The 27,567-nt window shown below is 41.4% G+C and overlaps 3 protein-coding genes across 4 annotated transcripts; all 3 read left to right on the top strand.

The window, feature by feature from the left end:
• Window positions 1–1,791: 1,791 nt before the first annotated feature.
• LOC128940706 (elongin BC and Polycomb repressive complex 2-associated protein-like) lies at window positions 1,792–2,313 on the top strand. Its single transcript, XM_054282316.1, has one exon. It carries the CDS (start codon window positions 1,792–1,794, stop codon window positions 2,311–2,313), a length of 522 nt encoding a protein of 173 aa, XP_054138291.1.
• Window positions 2,314–3,931: 1,618 nt separating this feature from the next.
• Window positions 3,932–6,488, top strand: LOC128940716 (tubulin alpha-3 chain-like). Its single transcript, XM_054282344.1, has 4 exons — window positions 3,932–4,232; window positions 4,763–4,911; window positions 5,235–5,915; window positions 6,116–6,488. The coding sequence occupies exons 1-4, from the start codon at window positions 3,977–3,979 to the stop codon at window positions 6,410–6,412; spliced, it is 1,383 nt and encodes a 460-aa protein (XP_054138319.1). The 5' UTR covers window positions 3,932–3,976; the 3' UTR covers window positions 6,413–6,488.
• An 824-nt stretch (window positions 6,489–7,312) lies between these two features.
• HPS3 (HPS3 biogenesis of lysosomal organelles complex 2 subunit 1) lies at window positions 7,313–27,059 on the top strand. 2 transcript variants are annotated; one of them, XM_054282281.1, is made up of 17 exons: window positions 7,313–7,588; window positions 8,560–9,054; window positions 10,315–10,501; window positions 11,475–11,560; window positions 13,217–13,409; window positions 13,677–13,758; window positions 15,523–15,677; window positions 17,177–17,285; window positions 17,495–17,676; window positions 18,035–18,212; window positions 18,856–19,086; window positions 20,714–20,899; window positions 22,074–22,262; window positions 22,826–22,933; window positions 23,287–23,493; window positions 25,481–25,571; window positions 26,713–27,059. In XM_054282281.1, the coding sequence occupies exons 1-17, from the start codon at window positions 7,366–7,368 to the stop codon at window positions 26,838–26,840; spliced, it is 3,030 nt and encodes a 1,009-aa protein (XP_054138256.1). In that variant the 5' UTR covers window positions 7,313–7,365; the 3' UTR covers window positions 26,841–27,059. The 2 variants fall into 2 exon arrangements, with proteins under 2 accessions (XP_054138256.1, XP_054138254.1); XM_054282279.1 differs by lacking the exon at window positions 7,313–7,588 and adding an exon at window positions 7,609–7,973.
• Window positions 27,060–27,567: the final 508 nt, after the last annotated feature.

Below are 27,567 nucleotides of genomic sequence, written 5' to 3'. Positions count from 1 at the left end.
AATTCATAGATGCCTGTTTAGATGTCAGTGTTTTGGCTAAAAGCTGCAAAAACTTCCTTGACGATCAGGAATCATTTTGAAGGTAAGAAAGCTTATTCACTCACTGTTTTAGAAACTTATGACAGTTCAAAAGAGCAGAACCCATACCCACCTCTGTTCAGACTTCACTACTGTGAAAGCAATCTATAGACCAACACAGGATTGGACAAAGGTGGTAGTTCTGGAGATTCCATGGTCCTTTCTTGGCAAAACATAGTAAGTAACTTGACTTTACAGTCAAGTAGTAAATAATGATGATAATTCCATCACATCATAACCCAGTTTATTTCTCTCCACGTTAAAAGCACCAGAAGGTTCAGTAGGGACACTGACTCCAACAAACATATCAAGAACCTCTGCACTGGAAAAAGGTCTCTGCTCTTTTCTTCACTAGTTTCCCTCAAATTTATCAGAAACTCTAGAGAGTGGGATAGCTGCATCAGAACTTTGTGTATCTGGCAATGGAACAATGTCAGTCCAGAAGCCAGACAGAGCACCCTTTCCACCTCTGTCTTCTTAGGTTGACTGACTATGCACAAGTAGGGACTAGCCTGTCCCTCCCTGCTTGTTCCTAATAAAGAGCACCAGCCAGGTTTGTACTAACATTTGCAGCTCTGTTCTGAAGGGGAGTCAGAACAACTCCCAGGAGTAAATGCAGCAGAACTGGATACAGATGGTGAGACTACCATGCCACTATATTTCCCTAGAAAGGGCAAATAAAAAGGAAAAGTATATCTTAGAAGAGTACAAGAAAAATAAATACTATGGTTTTCAAAAGAGCAATTCAAGTATACTCATTCAAACTTTTTCTGGAGAGAGCCCCGAGAGAGGACTATAGATGGCCCTTTAGGAAGACAGCTATTTCATTGTCCAAGCTTATCAGCTTTGAAAAAGGAGTGTAGACATGATTTTAATTTACCAACCTACTTGGACAAGTGGTACTTAGAACTCAAAGTATGTATGCAACACATTGTCTAACAGGAATAAGCAATTCTCCTGGGGCAGCTGTTCAAGTAGCAATTATACTATGGATGTGACATTATTTATAGTTAAGATTGCTTTAAATTTTAAGAAATTCAAGCCATACTTGGTTAATAATTAAGCTCTAAATAATTATTGAACAATTTTCAAATAATTTTTCCATCTTGTATTCTTTAGGAGAATAAATAACCTTCTAAAAAAGGTTCTGACCATATCTCATTGGTCTTCCAGATCCTCAAAATCAACAAGGGTGTCCTCCTTGTTGTCTTACAAAACCTGCAAATGACACTAATGTTTAAAGGGGCGAAGATATTTTGACCTATTTCTTTGGAATACCCTAGTACTTTTATATTTCAAGAGCAATAAATCTTTTTATTTGGCACTTCATTTGATATCCTTACTAATATTTCATTCTGGCATATAAGCAAGAAGGCACCTGTCTCCTCCCTCTTCCTTGGCTGGTTTAAGGAGTTACTGACACAATCTCCAGAAGTGCCAAAGTGAATCTGCCTAGTCAAAAGCAGGGAATGGAAAGTGTGCTCACTACTCATAGAGTGGCACTGTAATTACAGTACCACCTCAGTTTTGTCTTCCTATCAAATAAATCTCCCTTGGGAAAGCAGATCTGTATGCTTTTACTATCAGGACAGACCACAGGAAGTAGTACTAGTCTATCACCACACAGTACAGACCACGCTGACACACGAGACAACCCAGCACCATGACACCGCTCCACGCTCCCCGCGGGCCTCGGCAGCGAGCCCCCAGCACATGACCCCGCTCCCCGCAGGCCCCGGCAGCGAGCCCCCGGCACATGACCCCGCTCCACGCTCCCCGCGGGCCTCGGCAGCGAGCCCCCAGCACATGACCCCGCTCCACGCTCCCCGCGGGCCTCGGCAGCGAGCCCCCAGCACATGGCCCCGCTCCACGCTCCCCGCGGGCCTCGGCAGCGAGCCCCGGCACCATGACACCGCTCCACGCTCCCCGCAGGCCTCGGCAGCGAGCCCCCAGCACCATGACACCGCTCCACGCTCCCCGCAGGCCCCGGCAGCGAGCCCCTCACGCCGCGGCCGTTTCCCGCCCGCAGAGCACGGGCCGCGCGCCCCGCCCCGGGCCGCTCAAGCCCCGCCCCCGGACACGGCCCTGCCTCGTGCCAGTCTTCCCCCTCGCCGGGAGAAGAGCGCCCTCGGCCAATCAGAGGCCTTCCCTCGAGCGCCGTCCGCGCGGCTAATGGCCAATGGGGAGCCAGCACCTGAGGCGAGGGCGTCGAGGCGGTTAACGGTTGACAGTTGACAGTTGGTGCTGGTCGGTCGCGGCGGCGGGCGTATTGTTGCGCAGTCGGAGTTCGTCACCTTAACGAGGCACCATGGTGGGAGACGGGATCCTTGCGGCTGCGGGGGGAGAAAGGGCGTTTGGGAGATGGGATCTTTGTGGCTGCGAGGGGAGAAAGGGCGTCTGGGAGATGGGATCTTTGTGGCTGCGAGGGGAGAAAGGGCGTTTGGGAGACGGGATCCTTGTGGCTAGGGGGGGAGAAAGGGCGTTTGGGAGACGGGATCCTTGTGGCTGCGGGGGGAGAAAGGGCGTGTGGGAGACGGGATCCTTGTGGCTGCGGGGGGAGAAAGGGCGTTTGGGACAGCTTCTGTTGCGGCACTTCAGGGGAGTTCATGACTGCGCGTGCTGCGGCAGCACTCGCAGGCAGTCTCTGCTTGAAGTCCCAGTGGTAGTTCTAAGGCAGAAGGGTTGGGGAGAAGATGAGAAATTAGCATGAAACCTTATTAACTTTGGAGGAGGCGAGGCATAGAAACCGACCCGTAGCTAGCAAGACGAGATATGTGCAAAGGAATTCTGTTCGGAGCAGGTACCTCCCGCGCGAAAAGGCGAGGGACGAACTGAAACCTCTGTCCAGGCGGCGGGGAGATAGCGGGACAGGGCATGGTGGCCGCCGGCCGGATCTTTATGCCGGTTAAGGGCCGCCCTGGCGCGTGAAGCTGTAGAGGGGACGGCGCGTGCTCGAGGGACGGCGGCGGTGAGGGCCGGGCCGGACGGCGCGCGCCGTGAGCCGCTCCCTGGGCATAGCCAATCAGGGGGGGGGGTGGCCGACGGCCGTCAGTGGCGGTCCGGGCGGCGCGTGCCATGGGCCAGTCCCTGGGGCTAGCTAATCAGGGGAGGGGGCGCGGCCGGCGGCGGTGAGGGGCCCGGCGGGCGCCGCGAGTCTCGTAGCGGATCTGCGGGACTGGAGCGGAGATTGGAATTTGATGAAGCTACCAAAGAAAAGGGAAAGAGCACCCGGACACCTTGCTTTTTCTTTTCTGCCTCTGCTTTTTTCTAGATACACTCTAACAGTAAATTAGAAAAGCAGCTTATTTCCATCTCACGTGTAAGGCAGTTGAGGTATTGGGAGATTAAACATACATGGCACAGTTGCTTAGAATCAAAGGAGCTAGCTTAAAGGGGGCAGATTATATTTGATTGGGACTCTAAAGACCATTTCATGTAGGAATATGTGTGAAGAAAAGATGTACTAATTGCTAGGGCCTAGATACTGGTATGCTTATTGTAAAGGAAAATGTACTGAATGGTCCTGTGCAGGAAAGATTCTTGCAACAGTTACCCAGTATATGGTGTGGTAACGAGTCAAGGAGATTGGGAGGATATTATATAAAGAGGTCTTCCAAAAACTAAAAGAAGAGTAAAAAGAGACTAGGCTGAATATTAAAGATGGAATATATATGCAGCATTGTAAGGGATAATGAATTTGTATTCACCCATGTGTTCATAGGGACTATGTTGTCTATAGGATCTTACATATTCACAAAGTCAGTACAGGTCAGTAACGGTGAGTAGTGCCTTGCCAGCAGCCAACCACTTGTTCTCTTAAATTATGACTTAAGGGCAACCAGGGGATATTGCAGCCGAGAAAGATCATGGAAGATACAACCCACAGGCGAGTAGCTTCATGTCTAATTATCATTCTCTTTTTACTTTGCAGCGTGAATGCATATCCATCCACGTTGGCCAGGCTGGTGTTCAGATTGGCAATGCATGTTGGGAATTGTATTGTCTTGAACATGGGATCCAGCCTGACGGTCAAGTGCCTAGTGATAATACTATGGGACGTGGAGATGATTCATTTAACACTTTCTTCAGTGAGACAGGAGCTGGTAAACATGTTCCGAGAGCAGTGTTTGTAGACCTAGAACCAACCGTAGTTGGTAGGTACCCAACATTAAAGATCTTAAGTGAAAAAGTGAGGATCCTTTATGGATTCCCTACTGTCTTTTTTTGTTTGTTTAGAACACTATAGATTTTAAAACGTGTGTCTGGATGCTGCTTTGACATTTGTGGTTATTGTTATTGGAAAGAAATTAAATAATGGTCTACCAGTAACAATATCTGGAAAACAAGAGAACTTTTTTTTTTATCTGGATCATCTTTCCAGACTCCTGCACTGTATACAGAGTTTTGCTTGAGTGCTATCCAGTATTGTGTCTGTACCTGTAATGTAGTTTTCTGAGTGATCTCTGTGTTCCTTGAGTACAAATACTTCTTTGTGTGTGCCTGTTTACCCTGAAACAAAGGGGCAAAAGTTGTGCCAATTTCTTAGACCAGTCAGACAAGCGGTGTGTAGTCAGAAATGCTGTCTACACTCCTGACCACGTGTGCTTTGTGTGTAGTCACTAGGCAGCACACACAGAACTGAACAGATCAAATTTATGAGGTGATATTTTGGGTTTTTTTGTAGATGAAGTACGTACAGGCACGTATAGGCAGTTATTCCATCCTGAGCAGCTCATTACTGGGAAAGAAGATGCAGCCAATAATTATGCCAGAGGCCATTATACCATTGGAAAAGAGATTGTTGATTTAGTGCTAGACCGCATTCGCAAACTGGTAAGGATTCATTTAGTATTTGAAGTAATTGTTACAGCTCTATAGCAAGCTATATTGATGGTTTGCTGTTTTTTTGTTAACAATTTTGTGCATAGTTAATTGTTCAAAACAAAATAAACCTTTTATTTCCTGGTGTGCCCCATCCCCCCCTTTAAATAAAAACTCAATCAGTTAAACCAGAACCTTTCAAGAACACTGTTTTTTAAATAACAATGTAGAACCAGCAAACTTATGACAAATGCTTTTGAATGATTATTTTAATACTGATTTCTCCAAAACCATCAATAACTTTTTTTCTCCCATTTTTTTCCACCTCGTTATAGGCTGACCTCTGCACAGGGCTGCAAGGCTTCCTTATCTTTCATAGTTTTGGTGGAGGCACTGGTTCAGGGTTTGCATCACTGCTCATGGAAAGGCTATCTGTTGACTATGGCAAGAAATCTAAACTGGAGTTTGCAATTTATCCAGCACCACAAGTTTCCACTGCTGTAGTGGAACCCTACAACTCAATTCTAACTACCCACACAACATTAGAGCATTCAGACTGTGCCTTTATGGTAGATAATGAAGCCATTTATGATATATGTCGTCGTAACCTGGACATTGGCCGTCCTACTTACACCAATTTAAACCGATTAATTGGGCAGATTGTTTCATCCATCACAGCTTCACTACGTTTTGATGGAGCCCTCAATGTAGATCTGACAGAATTTCAAACTAACCTGGTTCCATACCCACGAATCCATTTCCCCTTGGTAACATATGCCCCTATCATCTCCGCTGAAAAAGCATATCACGAGCAGTTATCTGTGGCTGAAATTACCCATGCTTGCTTTGAACCAGCCAACCAGATGGTGAAATGTGACCCTCGCCATGGCAAGTACATGGCCTGCTGCATGTTATACAGAGGCGATGTTGTGCCCAAAGATGTCAATGCAGCCATTGCCACTATCAAGACTAAACGTACCATTCAGTTTGTGGATTGGTGCCCAACTGGATTCAAGGTATGTAGCCTATTAAGTACTCGTTATCTAAGTGATTAAGAATTGTGTAGTCTTCAGAGATGACAGTCGTGCTACAATATTTTGATAAAGTACAAAATTGAGCTTTTTTATTTACTTGTAATCATGGTGATTTTTGTTAACAGAAATGAGTCTTTAAGCCTTGGCATTTCTAAGGAAAGTTCTCATTTGTTTTCTTGAAGGTGGGCATTAACTACCAGCCTCCAACTGTGGTGCCAGGTGCTGATCTTGCCAAGGTGCAGCGGGCTGTGTGTATGCTGAGTAACACAACTGCTATTGCAGAAGCATGGGCTCGGCTCGACCACAAATTTGATCTCATGTATACTAAGCGTGCCTTTGTGCATTGGTATGTTGGGGAGGGGATGGAGGAAGGAGAATTTTCTGAAGCTCGGGAAGACCTGGCTGCCCTTGAAAAGGATTATGAAGAAGTTGGCCTAGACTCAATAGAAGCAGAGGCTGAAGAAGGAGACGAATATTGAGAAAACTAAAGCCTGGAAAAATCTGTTTACCGAAACAAAAAAAATCGCAAAACCGTGTTTGTTTTCAAATGTGCTTCCAAATAAAGTTCCAAACATACTGCTGCTTTTTTTTCTTCTTCACTATTAATGTGCACATTCATGAAGGACAATTTGAGATTGCAGGTTTTGGTAGTGGATCTGTTACCTGCTTTAAAAGTACATAGTAATTTTTAGCTTCCTACATTAGTATAGTAAAAAAAAAAAAATCTCATATTTTTTACTAGTATGGTCACATGAATAGAGCTTTAGAGACACATGGAAGCATCTTTATCATAGGACATTCGACTTGTGCAGAATGTGCTGCCCCAGCTGGTTACTGCATGGTGCTAACAACACCAAGGTTGTGGTTTCAATCCTCGTATGGACCATTTAGCTAAGAGTGATCCTTGTGGGAATATTCTGTGAAATAACTAGGCTTTTGTTTGGGGGGGGTTGTTGGCTATTAAGAAAGAATTGGTGTATTTAAGTACGAAAAAAGTCTGCTTTTGACCCTGAGAGAAGGAAGAACCCAGGTTTTAGTAGCCTAATGCGTTAGGTACGCTCCTGCTGGCAGTAGCAGCTCCAAGCCGTGCCCAGGTGAAAGCTGCTCACCCGTCAGCAAGGTCTTCCATTCATGAGCCACCGTTCCCACTCTCACACTCCTCATGGATCACTCAGTTTCTCTTTCCACTCGACAGCTCCCCCAGTGTAGGGCGCTGCTCTGCCCTGACGGAGGATTGCCGGGGGTGCTTACCCAGCAGCTGTCGCGCCAAGGCCGTTCGGAACCCCGTACGAGAGTACCAGCGCCGAGGCAGCCGCACGGCCGCCCGAGCCCGCCCCGCGCAGCGCCGGCTCTGCCCCCGCGGAAGTGCTGGGCGCCGCCCCGGCGGGCTGCGGGTGCCCGCTCCGCTGCCGCGGCGGAACTGTTCGGGACCATGGTGCAGCTTTACAATCTGCACCCGTTCGGGTCGCAGCGAGTAGTGCCTTGCAAGCAAGAACCGGCGCACTTCTGCTGCGGCCAAGACGTGCTGTTCGTGGCCAGCGCGGCGGCCAGCTGCAGGGTGGACGTGTTCGCCGTGCGCGAACAGGGCCGCTGCGAGGCCCTGGGCTCCTTCGCCACACTGGGTCCGGTGCTGCGCATGGCGCACAGCTCGGCAGGTCAGTCCCCGCCATCGCTGGGCCCGTGAGTGCTCGGCCGGGGAAACCGGGACGCGTGAGGTCTGAGTGCGTGGAGCGGCCCTGGGGCTCCGCCGGGTGGGGATGGAGGGCCAGCAGGGCCAGGGGCCGGGGCCTGCGGGAGGCGGGCGGAGAACAAAGCCGCTCGGGCTCTGCCGCGGAAGCAGTGCCTGGCCCTCCCGCCCGCGTCTCCCTCAGGCTCTTTCTCAGGGTACTTCCGAGGCGGAGGTGGGGCGCCCCTGCTGGAGCGGCTGGCCTGCCGGCCGGGTAGGAAAGCGCGGGCCGGTCGCAGCGCCGGCCGCGCTCGGGCCTGCAGGGAGGGTGCGAGCCGCAGCTCCCTTCATCGCCTGCCTCCGCCTCGGTTGCGGTCTGTGCACCTGCCCCTGATTGCTTTTTTCTTTTTTCTTTTTTTTTTGGGGGGGGGGGGGGGGGGAGGGTTCCTTGATTTTTTGTGGGTTTTTTTTGGCCGGGGGGGGATTGTTTTGTTGTTGTTGTTTGTTTCGGGTTTTTTTCTTGTTTTTTGTATTTTGTTTTTAGAGCACGGAGTGGGATGGTCGTTCCAGCCCATTCCACAGCTTTTCATGAATCTATTGGTCCGTTGCTTTCCATAGTCTGTAGAGAACAGCGCATTTCCTCATTAATGGATATCAGAAGGCGGGGAGGTGGGGGGAGCCTTGTGTGCAATCACAACTTACAGAGAGGATTCACACAGGAGTTACTCTGAACCTACATCTCTAAGTCTTTGCTTTTAGTAGTGTGTGAAGTGTGTGCCCCCTAGCAAAGAAACTTGTGCTTTGTATTCAGTTAGAGGAAAATTGGTGAAAACTGTTTTTGGAATTTTTTGTAAGAGTTGAGACTTGAAGATGTTCTTTGTAGCGTACTACAGCAGATAATGAGCTCAGAAACTGTAATCTACTTTTAAATGATTATCAGTGTGACTGCTTTCTTTTAAGGAGACTATCTGGTGACAATTGAAGAAAAAAGCAAAGCAACTTTCCTAAGAGCATATATGAACTGGAGATGCATGTCTGCAGGGAGTTCTCGCGTGTGTGTCCGGATGGTTGGTCACAAGATGGAAGAGTCATACAGTGAAGCCTTAAAAGAACAAATGTCAGTTGTTGAAATGCCACTTTCAGATCCTCCACTGTGCATTTCATGTTGCCCTGTGAATGGAGATCTACTTGTGGGCTGCAAGAATAAACTTGTCATATTCTGTTTGAAGTACCGTGTCATAAACCAGAATTTGACTGTGTTAGATTTTGAACGCTCCTTAATTTTGCACATTGATAACCTCATTCCTGCCGAAGTTGCATTTTGTGCCAGACATATAGCCATAACAACAGAGCTGGATGTTCTAATCCTGAAACTGGAACTGGTCCAGCAAAGTGCAGACAGGACAGAGCAGTGTGCTCAGGGAGTCAGTGCACCAGAGAAGGCTATGGATGGAGGTAGGTGCTGAAATAAATTTTTAAATTTTTTTAATCTCCAAGAATCTGCTAATTGATTCCCGTTGTTCTGAAAGTAATCTCAAACAAGGTCTTGGCCCTTCAGAAAATATTTCCAGATTGTCCTATCACTGACTATCAGCTGAATATTCTAGAGCATGAAAAGTTGTACCAACCTGCAGTTGGAGGTAACGTTTCAAACAAATATGCCATCGTGCTCCACCTTTAGAAGATAGTACAGCCTCTGCAGACACAGAATTAGGTCCCTGTTTTAGGATGCCACAATGGGCCAAGTTAAAGTAGTAGTAGTTCAGTGTGCTGTGTTCAGAAAAATTATTCTATCAGTGTCACTGCCTAAGTAACTGGCTTACACAATGAAGAATGTTTCTGTGGTGATATCTGTATAGTTTTTTAACTGTTAAGATCACAACCTGCCATAATCAAGCAAATTCTCCTTTTTCATTCCTTTATCTTATTGAGGAGCTTGTCTTAGAATTATAGAAATCCCAGAAATAGATGTACTCAGGAGGTTTCATTCCTGTATATTGCAGGATATCAATCCATATGTAATCAATTATCAGTTCCCACTTTTCCAAACATATATGTATCAGATCAACACCAACAAACCTTAGGAAGGTCCTTTCTTTATAATTGAAGAAACTTAAAAGGAGGGTCATTTAGAAATGGAAACTGTGCCTAGAAAACATTTATAGGTAAATAAGTCTTTTCAGATAGGGACAATATAAATGCAGTGTTCTTCACTGAGTGAAGATGGGTCTTTTCTCAGATAATGGTGTTCTCCCCCTGTTTTTTTTTTATTACTAAAAACCACATAGAAAAGTTCTAGTTACCTTCTGAGTATTACTAGGGTTTGCTTTCCAGGACTTAAGTGAGCTAAAGATAACACAGCTTCCTGTGATAGCTGCATATGCCTTCTCAAAACCTCTTCAGCAAAAAGTGAGCATTTTTTGATGACCAGTCATTTGTGGCACCGGTTGCTGTGGACTCACCTTCTAGTGAGCAGTTTACCTGTTAGGGTTTTTTTTCCCAGAAATCTTGACTCCTAAATATTTAGACTGTTTATGCTTAAATAGGAATTGTTCCCATCTTCTAGTATGGCTGTTTTCAGAATCTTGTGGTTTGAGGAAGCCAATGCTAGCAGGGTAGCTGTAATTGGAGTATTTAATCAATATTGTCATACTATTTTCTTACTGCTGTGGTTGGAGTGGTTTGAACAATTAAGATAGCATTTTCATTGCTCAGGTGTGAAAGATGAAAGTCCTTCAACACATCCTTTACAGCTTGAGTTAGATGAGTTCATCATATGTCAGAAACCAGTGGAACTGCTTGGGGAACAAAGTAAGCTGTGTGAGATACCTGTCACACTGGAATCTACAGAGTTACCTACAGAAGACACAAAGCACTTCCAAGTGCAGTATCTGCTTTTCAGGTATTACAGATGTGTTTTCCCTTTTATGGGTTAATTTACTACAAAAAACCAAACTGCATTGTGTATTTTGTCTTTTTGAAAGGAAACTCCTGATGTTTTGACTTCTGGGGTTTTTGTAAGGTTTGGTGTTTCTTTTGAACTGAGGAAATCCTGGGATACTGAGGAAAGTCCATTTTTTAGTATCTTGGAATATTTCAGTTGGAAGGGATCTGCAGCAATCATCTAGTGCAATTGCCTGACCACTACAGGAGGGAGCCACTCTTAAAATATATTGTTAAGGGCACAGTCCAAACACCTCTTAAACAGTGACAGGTCTAGGGCATCAGCCATCTCTCTAGGAAGCCTGTCCAGTGTTTCACCACTCTTGGTAAGAAAATGGTTCCTCACATCAAGTGTAACCCTCCCCTGGCACACCTTTGAGCCTTTCCCAGGATCCCATGGAGAACAGTTCAGCACCTGTGTCTCCAGGTCCCCTCCTCATGAAGCTGATTTAGTCTTACTTTTTCACCAAAATTTCTATCAAAAGCTAAGGAAGAATTGATGCCAGGGTCCAACAGTGAATTCCAAAGCAAAGCAGGGAAAAGGATGACACCTAGTAGAAAAAAAATAGTGTTGGACATGGCATGGTGTTCCATATAGCTCAGTGGACTAAAAAGAAAGATGAAAAAAAAGATTAAATTGAGGTCAAAATCAGTTGTGGGATTTCTTCAGTGATGTCAAACTTTGACATGCATCTTGCAGACTAGCAAAGAGAGAGGATGTAGGTTGCAGGAACTCTATTAATAGAGTTCCATCTAACTGTACCATGTGCTTCTTTGCATTGCTATTAATGGCATTGGTAGCAGGAGGATGCATTGTTGTTGAGTGTTAAAACATGAGCTTTGCTTCTCTTATCCAGTGCTGTTTACTTGTCCAAAGTATATAATCATAATTTTTCACTGCAGTCCCATGATTTTTTGGACTGTTTTCCTAGACATTTTGCACCCGACCAGTCGCCTTTTGGATTTTGTGAAGAGACGAAGTTGCACTCTGTTCAACTGCTTCCTGTATACCAGACAGGTAAATGGATATGCATGAATACACCATGGACTGTGTCACAGGAGGCTTGGGAAAGGAAAGAGCTTCATTGTGTATCCTCTTTCATACACTGCGTGTGATTTGTTTTTACATTGATTTGTTTTTAAATTGAGATCTTTTCTCTCTTTTCAATGATTTAAACTGAGCTTCTGTTAACAAAAAAGTATTTTAATTCCCCCAAGTTCTACATAAAACTTGAACTAAAATACCAGTTCAACGCACTGTGTTGCAAACCAGTTACTCTTTACATTGCATTAATAAAATTCTCCTTATTATTACAAGATACTAGACTGCCACTCAGCCAGCTGAGGAAATCAGAGTAGTAAACCTTAATAATCACTAAGATACTGGTTACCTTTCTCAAGGGCCTTAATTAAAATTGGAAGGGATGAATGCAGATTTTAGGGGTTCACTAGCTCAAGCCCCAAAAGATCCATGGAAGAATTTAATGCTGTATGTTAGCAGTCAGATTTTGTATAATCATAGAATGTCCTGAGTTGGAAGGGACTCACAAGGATCATAGAATCCAACTCCTGGGCCTGTGCAGGAGAACCGTGAGAATCCCACCAAGTGCCTGAGAACATTTTCCAAATGCTCCTTGAGCTCTGGCAGTCTTGGGCCGTGATCACTGCCCTGGGGAGCCTGTTTCAGTGCCTGACAAGCTCTGGGAGAAGAGCTTTTCCTAATAGCCAACCCAAACCTCCACTGACACAGCTTCATCCCCTCAGGAGCTGCATGTAGAATGCTCTCAGATCTCTCCTCCGTCTCCTCCAGGCTGAACAAACCAAGTGTCAGCCACTCCTCCTATGGCCTCCCCTCCAGACTCTTCACCATCTTTTTAGCCCTCCATTAGTCTCTTGTCTAATAGGTTTATATCCTTCTTGTATTCTAGTGCCCCAAACTGCCCCCAGGGCTCAAGCTAATGCTGCCCAGTGCAGAGCAGAGCAGGACAATCCCATCCCTGCCCCACCAGCAATGCTGTGCCTGATGCATCCCAGGATATGGTTGGCCCTTGACTTTTACTAACTTCTCACTCAGTCTGAGATGGTTTACTGTCTGCGAAGTAGCAATGCCTCATTTAACTTGCAGCTGGCTGAAAGGAATGAGCTACTTGCTATTTAACTCCAGCTGTCTTATGCTCTTGTGTGATTTACAGGCTTTGTTAAGAGGGTCTGTAGAATATGATCACAGCTGTTACCTACTAAAGTGGCATCCTATAAATTCTGCGATTTCCAGCCTTTCCTTCCCTTAAGTAATACCTACTTTTTTTGTGAGCTGCAGCTCTGGATGAGCATTTGTTCCAACTCAAAAGTAATTGTCTAAGATCAAGCTTTCAGTCCATGGATGCTTAGTTCTGGTGAATTTAGGACTCTCTAATGCTGTAACATCTATAGAATTTCTTCTCTAGGTGCTACATTCATATTTTTGTGAAAATGCTTCCAAATGAGGTTATGTGTCATGCAATTTTTTGACATATGCGCTGAGCTTCATATAAAACTTCTTTTTACTAGCTACTAAGAAAACTAGTCTGCAACTTGGGCAGATTTGATTCTGTCCTTTAGGCATCAGGCTTGGGATGGAATTGCTGGGTTTTTATTTATGAAGCACATAAAATGCCTTTCTCATTACTATCTTTAGGAATTCCTGCAACAGCCTATGAGGAAACTGAGAACAAGAGAAAACTTCTGAGTCTCTTCTGCTTTTTCTCTTTACCTCATGTTGGATATCTCTACTCTCTTGGGAAGTTAGTAGAACGAATTTCTACTTACCAATATTCAGAAAAGTCAGAGCAGGCAGTCCTCACTCCACGGTTCCTACACGTCATTACAAGGTACTATGCTTATGGTTTTACTGGTAGTATTACTGTGTTTCTCTGTGCTGCTGTCCTTTCAAAATTTTTTTCCCCTCTGATGCGTCCTTCATAGCCTCCTGGAAATCTCTGGGCAGGCTCATGTGCTACTTCAACATACTCTCCTGCTTGGGCTTTTAAGCCCATTTCTTCAAAGGAAAAAGAGCTGATTAACTGTAGTCTTGGCTACCTGACTTTTGCAAATCTAATTTCTTTTCTTCATTGTTGTGTTTTCTTCTTTTCCTCTAGTCAGAACCTGCAGTGCTTCACAGTGCGATGCAGCGCAGCAGCAGCTCGTAGTGAGGATCCATACATTGACACGACTGTGAAGGTACGCCTCTCATTACCTCACTGATAGAATGGAAGTAGTGGTATGGCACTTAGTTGACTTAAGGTTTAAAATCCTGTTTGTTTCTGGTGGCTGAACCAATATAATAACATCCAAAATGAATGGCGTGTTGTATTTTGGTGATCTACAGATGTCTCAGAAACTATTGTTGCCATGTAAAATTTTAGACCATTATAGAATGTTTTCAAAAACATGAAAAGCAATAAAATTACTTATTTTTAAAACTAAATTCCATGCTTTTCTGTATAAAATTGAACAAAGGGTGCAGAGTTTTCTTTTATTGTATAATGTTTCTCTCTCTTAGGTGGCCTTGAAAAAACAGTTTTTCTAAGAGGAGTGTAGGCAATCAAACAAGTCTGCCACCAGATACTTAGGGCATGTTTTTTAGAAGGAGGGCTTTTGATCCTTGGAGGTCTTAACTTTTCCCTTTCCTTAAATTGCTTATCAGTAAAAATCTACTGAATGTAAAGATTGTGATATACATGAATAAAAGTAGTAGGAAAGATAGACGGAATTATATTCTAAGGCAGCATTTAAGGATTTCTTCTGAGCATGTAGACAGCAGATATAAAGAAACCATGGGACATCAGGTTTTTTTCAAGAGCCAAACATGTATTCCCAGCTCTGGATAGGTAATACCAGCACGTGACACAATCTCTCCTGTCCATTCTCTAGTCTCAGCTTTCTGCATTTTTACTGTGCGTTACACTGACATCCATCATAGTTCCTCCAGTCAGTCAGCAGGCTGCCTTGTGTGTCTGTAGGAGTTTTGGAGAGGTGTGAAGGCTGCAGTCCTACACAGATTTCCATGCTGCAGCTTGCCATCCACAGTGTGTCCACCCACTCTGGCACGGATCCATCCATGGGCTACAGTCCCTCTGGGACATCCCTGTGCTGGTGTGGGTTGGGTCCTTCACGGGCTAGTTCCCTCATGGGTATCCCTGCCGCAGTGTGGAGTTTGAAATGATATGGTGGTTATTTTTATTACTTGCCATTACTGTTTTTCCTGCTGTTTTTTTAAAGCAGGTTTAGAGCTGCCTCATTCTGGGTCTCACGAGCCCAGGGCAGTCTAGAGCCTCCAGAGCACCACTGTAGGCCTCCACCTCTTACAAGAAATTGAGGTGTCTTCAAAAAGCAGGTTACTCATGTAACGCTGTGTTGTCTTGTTTCACTAGATATGTTAATTTGTAAGTGTAGTATTTTATCTTTTTAAAGCTGTAAATTTAGAATATTTCTGTGCAAATGAGGCTGCATTTTTCAATTTTAAGTCCAATATAGATGATAGCATATGTTTTACGTGAAAAGTGCATAGAACAAATTGGGAAAATAATACTGGCTATGTAAGGTAACAATAGGCAAGCAAATATAATACTTCTATCTGTAATTGCTTTTTATAAGCAACTCAGATTAAGGCTTTTATAATCAGCGGCCAAAATCAAACTAATCAGGATAAAGTTTTCTGTGTTAGGCATCTACTTCAGGTTCAATTATTTTGAGAAACATAGCTGAAACTGTGCAGTTGCTTTGAAGAGTGAAATAAATTTTTTTCCACTCATTATTAAATAATTCTTTTCAGGCCTTTATGAGTATTTTTATTCTTGCTTATATGATGCACTCAAAGTTAGGAAAGCTAGTGGATGTTTTTAATGTCAGATCATTGTACAAAGGTTACTTTTTTTTCTGATTTATTTAAAAACTCAATGTGCGTACCAAGTGAAATTACAAAACAGTCACTTTCCTTTATAGGCTTGTCCACCTGTCACACTGGATGTCTGTACATTAAGAATGCAGCTTTTTATAGGACCAAGAGCTATCTGTCATTTCAAAAACCATATAATTCTTTTGACTAAGGCAGACACAGAAGATATTACTGAAAGAAGAAAGCCTACAAGAAGGATTCTGTAAGGATTTGTATCTTTTAGGGAGCTGGTACTTAGAGCTCTGTGTACAGTGTTGAACTTGTGGATATTGCAATTTAAGAGAGGTTCTTCTGTTGAAAAACTCTTGAGAAATAGTTGCCTTCTAAGTGACTAAGAAGAACAATCAAGCTTTTATTTTTTTCAATTCTGTTGTATTTACTGACATAGAAGAAATGAGCATAAAGTCACAAATGCCTGAAATCAACAAAATGTTAAAATAGCATTACTAAGAATTTATCATGAGAATTTACAAAGTATTTATCTTGAGAAAAAATGTAGAGTACCAAAAATAAGTAGTGCCATAGCTACAGGTTACAAAATATGTCACAGCACAAAATGAAATGTCTTATCTTTGCCTAAGGGTTCTTGCCAAGAAAGTTGTGAGGATCACTGTAGTTATCAATGACAAAAGTTGGTCAGACTTGCCCCAAGTTACAGTTGTAGCCTGTGTGTAGCCAGAGGTATATCTGACTTTTTACAAGTTTCCAAGGAAACTGCTATTCCCTTTCCAGTTTTGAAGGCTTTTCATAAAACAGCTAAGGGGCTGTTCTAAGCAGTTATTCAGAAACCACATTTATTAAAGTCAGTTTAAGTTAATTAACAAGAGTGGGACAGCTTTAGTTGATTGAGGAGTTAGTTGACCCAGTATTTCATAAAGTCTAGAGCAGACATTATTCAGAAGAAGATAAGGAGAAGCCTGTAAGGAAACACGACTATTCCAAATACTGTAGTTTTCTTGTATAAAACACATTTTCTGCCAGTTGCATTGTTTCAAATATTCAAATATTCTATCAAATTGACATTTGAAGAAGATACACTTTTTGCCTTCTGTAAAAAATGTAATGGACAAATACTAAGCTACGTAGAACAATCATTTGAAAATAAAGATGTAAAAATCTTCTCATCTGTACAGTTAAAATAAAATTTAAAAACAGAACAAAAAGAGTCTGTTTTCCTACAGTGTTTTTAACCTTAGGGCTTTATAGACCAAGCCAAAGTTTTAGGATAAAAGTATTCTGATACCTCTTTATCTCATGTGTTCGCAAACACTTTGATAGAGCTGCAGGGGCAACCATGCACTAAGTCCTTCCAGGAGATTAAACAGCTAATTTAAATTACTTAACTGTTGAAGGTGTGGTTGGATAAGGCTCTGGGTAGTCTGACCTGTTCAGTGAGTGGCATCCCATGCCTATGATGGGAGGGTTAGAACTGGATGGTCTTTAAGGTCCAAGCCAAGCCATTTGCTGATTCCATGATTCCTGATACTCCCTGGTGTTAAGCGCAGGAGATGTAGTGGACAGTTCTGATGATGACTCTCATGTGTGAACATGCCTATCCCTGTTCTGTTATTAGCCGGTATGACTTAAATTCACAGCTTAACTCAGACACACCTATTTATGCATTTGAATTACAAAATGAGTGGGAGTTCTTTGGTTGCATAGTGTTTATTTCAACACTGACAACTCAGCATTTTTCTCTAGTTCCAGAAAGACTGACCACATCAAATCCAGAACAAATTCTGAGTCAGAGCCGGGTTGGAATTTATATATTATAAACACTGTTTCAACAATTCAGCTTTACAGAGAAATGGTATGCTCAACTCCTGCTTTTGTTATTTGCTAACTAAAAATAAGTACTGCTAGTTAATCTCTGATGCATGTCGTTGCTGAATATGGTGTAATATATTTCTTGTGAAAAGCCCATAGTCCAATTTCAGACAGATGCTGTCCTCATTAAAATTATTCCTGTATATTCTTAATTTTTGTCAGTAGCCTAAGTAAATACTGTGTCTGTTCTAGGTAGAATATAGTAGAACTTATGAAAATGTTAAAACTGAGAGCTGCATCCATCTTTTAAGTGAGGCTCACTTACTGATCAGAGCAGCTATAATGGACCCTCATTTCCTTAAATCAGATGAGAAGGAAGATCTTCTGAGAGCATTCAGAGAAAGTTGTGCCTTCTTAGGAGACTGCTACAGCAGGTATGTTTTAGATGTCAAAGTGGCATAGGCATGTGTTTCCAGTGGTGTAACCTTAAAATGAAAATCCATAATTCTTTGCTATTTTACATTAATATTGCATATATCATACAAACCTTTCTGTTTTACAAAACCGGCTTAGTCTAGTCTTCTTTTCGGGTTGTCTTTATTGTCATTAAACAGAATTATTAAGAATTATGTTGACTTCAACAGAATTATGTTGAATATGAACAATATATGCAGATAACTGATGTGCCTGTGACTTTGTTTGATGTACTTTTAGCTCTTACAAAGAGTGATGGCAAAAGCCTTGCCCTTAGTTGTTTTGTTATTTTTTTCCTTGCTCTCTTATTTCCTTCAGGTTTGACACAAAGGATTACCACCTTGCTTTGCCATACTACAGAATGTCAGGTTTATCCATGACTGAAGTTTTAAAGAGACTAGTTTCAGAAGGTGATGAAATACAGACATACGAGAGAGGATTTATATTTTACTTAACTCATTCTCTTAATGAAGACTCAAATGAAGAATTAAGTAAGGTAGAAATAAGTTGGTTTATTTGTAATCTGCTAATTTAGTTCTGATTTTAAGAATTGTGTATCAAATATTAATCACTTTCACATTTGAAAATGCTGAGCTGCTTTTTTAGTTTTACAGTTATTCTTTTTCACATTATTTTTATTTTCCCACTCTTGTTGAATAGCAAGCAGCACGTGTGATGATTTGGACTGCATTCAAGCAATGTCTTACACATTTGGCTATCATGATGCATGTTGCTATGATCTGGTTCCCACTTGCACAGAGACACTTCTGGTTTAGGAAAGCCCTGCCTCAAATTTCTGTCATCTTTCATTTCTGTAGCAAAACAAGCTGTTTCCTTTGATCATTGCTAAATTGTACCAATTGCTAAAAACAATTCATTTTGGTGGTAGATGTTCTCCTAGCATGCCAGAATGTGAGTTGGATCACTACCAGTTAGAAATCCTTTAGTTTTACCAGTAGAGAGGAGAGAGGCAGGAAAGGTGCTGTGATTTGATAGCTAAGCTGAACTTGTCTGTTTTTAAAAAAAACAAACAAACCTGCCACAAAAACCAAAACAATAGAACTGCAGTACTTTCAAATGCCATAGAAAAATGAACATCTGAAAAGTCTTGAACTGTCAAATGGCTTTTATTTCAATAGGAATCAGGAAATAAAGTTCTCCAGATACTGTATCTTGCGGACCCTGTGCAGCTGCCTGATATCCTTTGCAGTCCCAGCATGAGAAACATATGTCCTTTGACAGCTGTGAAGTATCTTCAGAAAGTAGAAAAGATGATGCCATCAGTGGTCCTGACACTTACTAAGGCTTTCTTTGCTCTGAAAATGGGAGACCTGGCAATGTATGAACATGAAATGCGCTCCTATAAGGAGGTAAAGTATGCCAAGAGCGTGAGCTGTTCATGCTTTACAAAGTCCAGGGCAATAGTTTGACTTGTAGTTGCATTTTACAGTAAAAGAAGCTTCCAGTTACTCCTCTTTCTCCTGATAGGCTGTGTAGGCTCCACTGAGTGTCTGCAGTAACAGTAGAATAGAGGGCTGACATACACTGGGACTGTACAGTTTGCCCTACAGGTAGGGTAGTCTTGTCTTGGCAAAAACTTACAAAATAAGCAAGTTTTGAAGCTCTTTATTCTTGATCAATTAGATGTTGTTTTACTGGGATGTAACCAACTCTGCCAGTGCTCTTCAGCTGCATGGGAGGATTGTATAGTAGCATTTCTTCACCTCTCCACCTGAAATTAATATGTGATATGCCCATCTAAACACCTGTATACAAACAGCCATTATAAAATTTTTCTTGAACAGGATATTTGTTCATTGTTCTTACAAACTGAAGTTTCTGTATACAGTTTCACATCTTATGTGGAATCAAAGCACTTAACTCTTATTAAGACCAGATCAGAACCTACTTCAGAGCTATGAAATTAATAATTCCTCATCACTGGGGGCAAAAATGTTAGTGGAGCTGTCTCTGCCACAGATGTTCACATTGTGTGAGACCAGTCTGTAAATTACTTCTTGTTGAGTTTGATCAAGACTGTGGAATATTAAAAGGTAGTAGAGACTTTTTCTTACAGTGGAATATTGGGAGTCTAAACACTTTTGAAATAAATGGATAGCTGTTTCAAAGTTAGATATCGTGCTTTGGTGGAAAAAGTCCTGCAGAGTTTTTAAAGTTAGCTGGTTTTGAGTTGTAGGATCGGAACTGTGGGGAGCTGTTTCAAAAATTATATTCAGCACCACCTGCTTTTGCAGCACGATCAAGTGAAATTGCCATGTTGTGAGCAAACACGGTGTATGGATGTTATTTTGAGAATAAGGTGGCTTAGGCTTGAGTGTTTTTGGTTGGATTTTCTTTCTTTCTGATCTGATCTGTTAAATATGTTCTGTTGCTCTTCACCTTTAAAAAAAGCATTTTATTTCAAAGTAGGAAAAAACACTTTCAGAAAGCTACTCTTAATATTTCTTCTAGGTCTGCCTTATATGTCTTGTGTAATTCATGTAATTTACTTAGGCATTATTTTGCCACTGTCTTTAAAATGGGAATAATATGTTATATTCACCTTCATAAGCACTCAACTCAAAATACACAAAGTGAAGCACATTTTGATCATTGTTTCAGGGGTATTTTCAAAATAAAAATCACACTTCTGCAAAGTAGACTCTTGAAAAGTCAACCAGTGATTTTTCAAACCACCCTGTATATCAAATGTCTTGGATTACTTAGTGAAATCCATTTTATGTGCACACTAACTCCATCTTTCAACTGAATATTACTTTCAGTGTTCAGGTACAAGGCCTGTTTTTCTGGAGTTGCTGCTCCAGAATTTAGTTTGGATCTCTGTCTCTGGAGAGCTACTCTGTGAATTGCAGAAAGGATTTGCTTTCTTCCCTGCTTCCATCTAAATTTCACTGCCAGAGGAAATACTGAGTTTACTGAGTAGAATAATCTATATATTGAATTCTTTACCTGATTTGTATCTGTTGATGTTTGTAGACAACACTGGCTTGCGGCTTCATTGGGCAGCCACGGCTGCTGCAGCAGCGTAAGGAAGGAGTTGTTACCCCAACGGAGTTTGCTGTTCACCTGAAGGAGACGCAGCCTGGTTTGCTCGTGGCTGCCACTGTGGCTTTACATGAGAACAGTAAAATTGAACTAGAAGAAGCAGATACCTTTTTCAAGGTTGGCCTGTGATCATGTCTTTGCTTCTATTTTTTTCATAGTGGCATTGTTGTGGGAAAGAAAAGCAGCCTCAGCTGCTCCTTCACTCACATTTCAGCATTTCTTTAGAAAGAGGGAGATGACAGGTGGAGATATTCTAGTCATGATAGATGATTGCAGAGTCAGAAACCGTACCTTATGGAATGAAATACTGGTTAAGTAAAGCAAAAAAAAGAAAACAAGAAACCAACCCGTTAAGTTCTTTGCTTTTAACTTGTCATTTGAATGGAAAATACCCTGATCTCAGAACCCTTTCGGTGGCTTCCTAGTAATTGAGCTTTCTAAGGCCATGAAATGTTACAGAATCTGGATAAATTAATTCCATAATCTTCTTTTAAAGAAATCTTCAGAATTAAAACATACTTCTAAAGAATACGACTTAAATATGTAACAGATATGTAATGTTCTGATTATCTGTATAAATCAGTGAAAGAAAAGTATATGTCTGCAGTTTATAAGAAATACCAATAGCTTTTCCTGAAGTTTTCTTTCTCTCAACTGGGACTAGACAAATGTGTTTTTCCTTTATCTACAATGAATAGCAACACTTGGCTTAAAAGATGTGTTCTTCAATGTACATGTGTTGCAGTCTTAAGTATATCTGTTACTGTGAAGGACCTATATCAAAAAGAGCAACTCACCAAGTTCCAATTAGAGCCAGTGTTGTTGTTTAAAACCATTTGGAAACCAAGTAAGAATTCTTTTTGCTAGCACAGCAGATCCTAAATCATCTTCCTTGTGGGTTCTACCATGATGCCCAGCTGAACTACACAGCAGATGTTATAATGGACTATAGAGACTTCTTTTCAAGACACTTATTTGTCTATCGGCATATGTAAAAATGCTCCTCATTAGCAGACTGTAAATACTTGCTGACAGTTGTACTGACATTTCTGGCAGTAGAGTTAATCTTGAAGAAGAAATCAAATCTGTTGGTCAGAATTGATTACCTTAAAATCATCTAATGAACTTTTTACTTTGCATAGCATTGTTATTACATAGAATCACAGGAAAAAATGAAATCAAAATTCTGCTTCTAGTAAAAGTGAAAAACAGTTCCTCCTGTTTTTTCTAACTTTTGCTACTAATAATCACCATAGTCTAACTTGCTGTCTTCTATCATTTTTGTTCTTAGATGCTGTGTAATAGCAGTGAAAACACTATTCCCCAGCTCCTGGTGGATTTCTGGGAAGCTCTTCTTGTAGTGTCCTCTCAGGAAAAAATACTTCAGGAGCTCCTACTGAGGGTTACTTCTCAGTATGTTTGGAGAATATCAAAGAAGCAACTTCCTGAGACTAAGCCATTGAAAACAACAGAGGATCTAGTAAGTTATAAACCACACAGAGTAAGTTTTAGTACTGCAGTGTTAGGACTCCACAATCTATCCAAGTACCATGCTTAATATTTTAATTCTAGATAGTTTATCTCTTAAAAGAAGCAAGACTGAAATAAAATAAGGTGATGTGCAGTTACAAATTAGTACTTCTGTCTTTGGCCAGTCTTGCTCCTTGGGGACATTTGCAAATACACTTCCAACAGGAGTCAGCTCTGCATAGAAATAAGGGTTAAAACAAAACAGTGAGAATTTGTCAGGTGGGTTATTTACAATTTTACTAAGCTAACTAAATGAGGAAATCATGCGAATGATGAATTCTAAAGAATTGTGAACAGGAAAGCTGAAATACAGACGTTAATAGAAGTTATAAATAAATAGAAGTTTCCAGTGTATTAGTTTTTAAATTGCACAAATCAGGAAAGAAGGAGTAGGTCCTCTTCTAAATTATACTATTTGAGATTAAATTTTTCTTTATTCACAATGAGCTTCATATGGTACTATCACTAACAGAAATGTTTCTTCATATTGCAACTTAATTCTGTCTCATATAGATAAATTCCTGCTGTCATTTTGGGTTGATTGTTCCATGGATAGCTTCCATAATGTCAGTGGGATGTTCATCTGACAAAGATTACCATGAAGACATCTCAAGACTACAGGTATGAAACAAGTATTACATCTTACTGCTTTACATTTTAAATCCATTCTGCAAATATTCATGATTCTGTGAATTACTTTCTCCAGCAGACTCTCCTTCTTCCCCCCTAAGCTATCCAAGTCAAAATAAAAAGTTGACTGAAAAGATGCAAGAAAAAAATACCGAAGAGTTCTGTTGATAACAGTATTTACATTTGCATCTACTCTAAACTTGCTTTCCCAATTTTCAGCAATATTTATTAAAGGAAGTATTATTCCAGGAGTATTCGAGCAAGTAAGGGCTTTTCTTCTAAGGTTATGGTTAGCATTTTTTGCAATGTTTGTCTTGAATCCAAACAATACTTGTTGTCTGCAGTCTCTTTTATGCAGTCAGTCAGTCAGTATAGCTTCAGCGCTGCCTGTTCTGGAGCCCCTGACGGAAGCTGACGGCGTCGGCCTCGCTGTCCGTGTTCTCTGCAATACCCGACTGGGCAACCACGAGGCAGCCATTGACCAGCTGCTCACAAGGTGTCCTGGTGCAGCTGTGACCTACGCTCAGCACGAGCTGAAAGGTGATGCTCAGGTGGGCTACTTTCCATACAGCATTCACTGTCATTTGGGGTTTTTCCCAAACTGAAAGGTGACGCTCAGGTGGGCTACTTTCCATACAGCATTCACTGTCATTTGGGGTTTTTCCCAAACTGAAAGGTGACGCTCAGGTGGGCTACTTTCCATACAGCATTCACTGTCATTTGGGGTTTTTCCCAAACTGAAAGGTGACGCTCAGGTGGGCTACTTTCCATACAGCATTCACTGTCATTTGGGGTTTTTCCCAAACTGAAAGGTGACGCTCAGGTGGGCTACTTTCCATACAGCATTCACTGTCATTTGGGGTTTTTCCCAAACTGAAAGGTGACGCTCAGGTGGGCTACTTTCCATACAGCATTCACTGTCATTTGGGGTTTTTCCCAAACTGAAAGGTGACGCTCAGGTGGGCTACTTTCCATACAGCATTCACTGTCATTTGGGGTTTTTCCCAAACTGAAAGGTGACGCTCAGGTGGGCTACTTTCCATACAGCATTCACTGTCATTTGAGGTTTTTCCCAAACTGAAAGGTGACGCTCAGGTGGGCTACTTTCCTTACAGCATTCACTGTCATTTGGGGTTTTTCCCAAACTGAAAGGTGACGCTCAGGTGGGCTACTTTCCATACAGTATTCATTGTCATTTGGGGTTTTTCCCAAACTGAAAGGTGACGCTCAGGTGGGCTACTTTCCATACAGTATTCACTGTCATTTGGGGTTTTTCCCAAACTGAAATGCTCTATGTACAGGTGGACTCTGGATGGATCACATAGCCTAGCTTTCAGGCAAAGTAAATTGCTTAGCTTGCATTCCACCTCTTCCTTGGTGTTTTAGTTCCTTAACCCAGTCCTCAGTAATTGTAATGGAATATTTTTTCCCTCCTGTTTCTTTTGCCACTTACTCTATTCACTGAGGTAAACTTGAAGCATAGTCTTTTTAGATGGTACAGTGCCTCAGAAAAAAGAATATGTTCTTTTTCTGCTGTAAATGAAAAGCTTCTTTTTTCTCACTGACTGACTATGTTCTGAATTGTTTGTCAATGTTTATAAAGTGAAATCTTAGTAATAAGCTGACTGACAAGAGAACACGGTCCCTTGAATAAAATTGCACTAAATATGTTCTTCCTGTGTTCTAGTGATGTCTTCTGACCTTCTAGCAGTCGGAGTGGTACCAGTACACTAGTGGAAAGATTGTATCTTTGTGTCCCATTTTCCCATTACACCTCTGTACAGTTTTAGCGTTGGGACTGAATTTATTGTAGTGTTCCAGGACTACAGGAAGTAGTCAATAGAAGTAATTTCCATTTCCCAGCACAGCAACTCAATCAATTGTATGGAGCTCTGCTGACCAGAGTCAGGAAATGTGATCTCTGTCAGACAGGTGTACTAGAACTCTATTCAGAACCAGATTTGAGCTTTTTATTCAGATCTGGAAATTGCTTCTGTGATTGTTCCCACATTAGAGTAGAATGTGAGGTTGCTGTACTGCATCTGAACACAAGTGAAAGAAAATAGTTACCAGTTTTAAAGGAGGAAAGAAATCCCTTTCCTTCTCTCCATTCTTACCTACAAAATTGTGCATAAAACCTAATTTACTACTTCAGCTGTTGGAATGAGATACATCAGGTCAGGAGACAGAGCAATGCTATTCACCACTTTCCATCAAGCTGTTTTGAGAGAAAAAATTGTCTGACTGAACTGGTATTGCTAATTAGGTGACTGTTTTTGTCTTCTAAACTTTGTTCTATAGAGATATGAGGGACACTGTATAAAGAGCAGAAAAAAGTTACACTGAAGATTGAAAAACACAACATATGCAAAATCACTGCATTTCAAAACATTATATAAACGAATTATTGAGTTCATAATAACTGACCTGTATTTGTACACATCTGAGCTTAGTTCAGGTTATTTTTAGCAGGTCTTTCATACTCTTAATTTCAGTCCTTGTTCATTTATACGTTTACTATTGGATTTTGTGGATTAGGCTCTGTGGTGGAACAAGCTGCTTCCTGAACTTTGCAAGAGAACCAGACTTACTGGAAATGACTGCCCCATTCTTATTTCATCACTCAAAGGTAAATCAACTGGTTGTGACTCAACTCTAGAAGGCTATATTCATCAGCTAACATTCTTAATAACTGTTCAGACTAAGGACTACTGAGATGATAATTTGAAAAAAAAGGGGTCTTTTTCTTCAGTTAAAGCTAATGCAGTAGCAGTAGCAATAGCAGCCTATTTGGTCATTAGCACAGAGTTCTGCAATGTAGACAGTGTAGCCTCATAAAAATCAGGGCATTAATTTTGTATTGAAAACAGGAAAATTGTTGTAATCATACTCTTTCTGTATAGGTAAGGAATAGACAATTTAAAAAGCCTACTAAACAGAACTAATTCTGATTGTTTTTTTCTAGGCTAAATGACTATATCATTCTTAGGTAATAGGCTGTTAGTGATAACACAGGGGAGGCTTAAGTGTGTGTTGATGATTAGTTCATAGACTAAAGAAAACAGTATGTTAATACTAAAAGTAGAGAAATTCACCCTAGTAGTTCTGTAGTCCTATCATTACACATTTGTAAGAAATTAATAATATTGTGTATAGCCGAGGGGCCAGTGTGATTGTTTTGAGAAATTAGGAATATTAAATAAAGCACATATACTGTTCAAAGTATGCGATTGGAATGCCTGAGAAAAACAGCATTGTGGTGTTGCATTGTGCAGCACAGTTCTTGTAAAGTCCTAGTTTCTGGTGCCAGCAGTTTTTCTTTGGATTTATTTTCATGCAGTAACTGTGTTGTAATTGCATAAGAACATACCATTACACAGCTTGGTCTGAGAAGCTTCTTGCAGAGCATCCAGTTTTACAGTTAGTGTTGAGTGAGGGTACTAATAAGATTTCTAGGGCTTGCTTTGCATTTCATGCAAAACATGTGAAATACTAGATCAGACTTCATTAGTGTTAGTGCCCTGTATAGACCCGATGTGTCTTGTTAGATAGAGGCTTGTTTTTGATTGAAGTCATAATTTCAGTTTCCTTTTTAGATGTCCCGTAGTTGTGTTTGCGCACAAATGGCTATGTCTCAAATATCATTCCAGTTGCAATATTTAAATAATTTGATTATTTTAATTAATAATTACATTGTTAATGCTTTGGATTTTTTTCTTTGTTCCAAACTCAAAATACCTAAACAATATTTTCTCCCCTGCTCTGAGCAGAAACTTTATCAATTGTTGCAATGGAACTGGAGCTAAGGGATTTCCTCAGTCTTCTACCAGAAGATGGAACCGCAGCATTTTTTCTGCCACATCTTATTCACTGCAGCCAGAGGAAGCTGCTGACCTAAAACAATGACCTGTGGACCTGCTGTCCACTCAGCTATAGTGTGGTGTAATGAAAAAGTAAACGAAACAACCAGTAGAACTCCGTATAAGGTACTGCGAGCCTCCCTTCACATACATCTTATGTCAACTGCAGAAGGACAGCTGTTTCCTGAGGCAAAGCATCTGTTTTGAAGCTAATTCTGGTGCAAAAGCAGCTAGGAAATAGAGACTCTACAGTACAACTGAACATACAGTGTTCACTGAAAGTAAAGTAGAAAGTCAGTCTTAAATCTTTGTTAGTTGGATCACGGACCTGGGGAGGAATTCAGGCTCAGGCATGTGTCAACTGTATGAGTAGAAGTGAGTACCTTACTCTTCCAAGTGCAATTGGGCCCAACTGACTTGATATTGCAGCACAGAGATTTCCTTGAATTTCTTCTAGGGTTTTTGGTAAGCATCTCAGGTGCTTGTGCCTGTGTGTACTGATGTTTGTCTGTCTTGTGAGCAGAAAGCATCTTTCTGCTCCTTCAGAGCTGGAATTCAGTCATAGTAAGCTGTCACAATGTTTGTAACGTCCTTATGAATGTAGTTTGGGGTTTTTGACAATTACCAAAAATACAACGACTCCCATGATCCCATCTAAACCATCTAAAGGCTAATCAGCTGACAGTGACTATAAAAATGTTTTCACTGAAGTTGCAATGTTATTTAAACCTGTAGAAGTCAGTCAGAAGAGACCATCTATATTTC

Source organism: Melozone crissalis, unplaced genomic scaffold (genome assembly GCF_028551555.1).
Source record: "Melozone crissalis strain CALT ecotype California unplaced genomic scaffold, PUWL_Pcris_2 ptg000034l_1, whole genome shotgun sequence".
Taxonomy (NCBI): domain Eukaryota; kingdom Metazoa; phylum Chordata; class Aves; order Passeriformes; family Passerellidae; genus Melozone; species Melozone crissalis.
The sequence above is the reverse complement of the archived record's forward strand: the minus strand, read 5'-3'. Positions and strand labels throughout refer to the sequence as shown.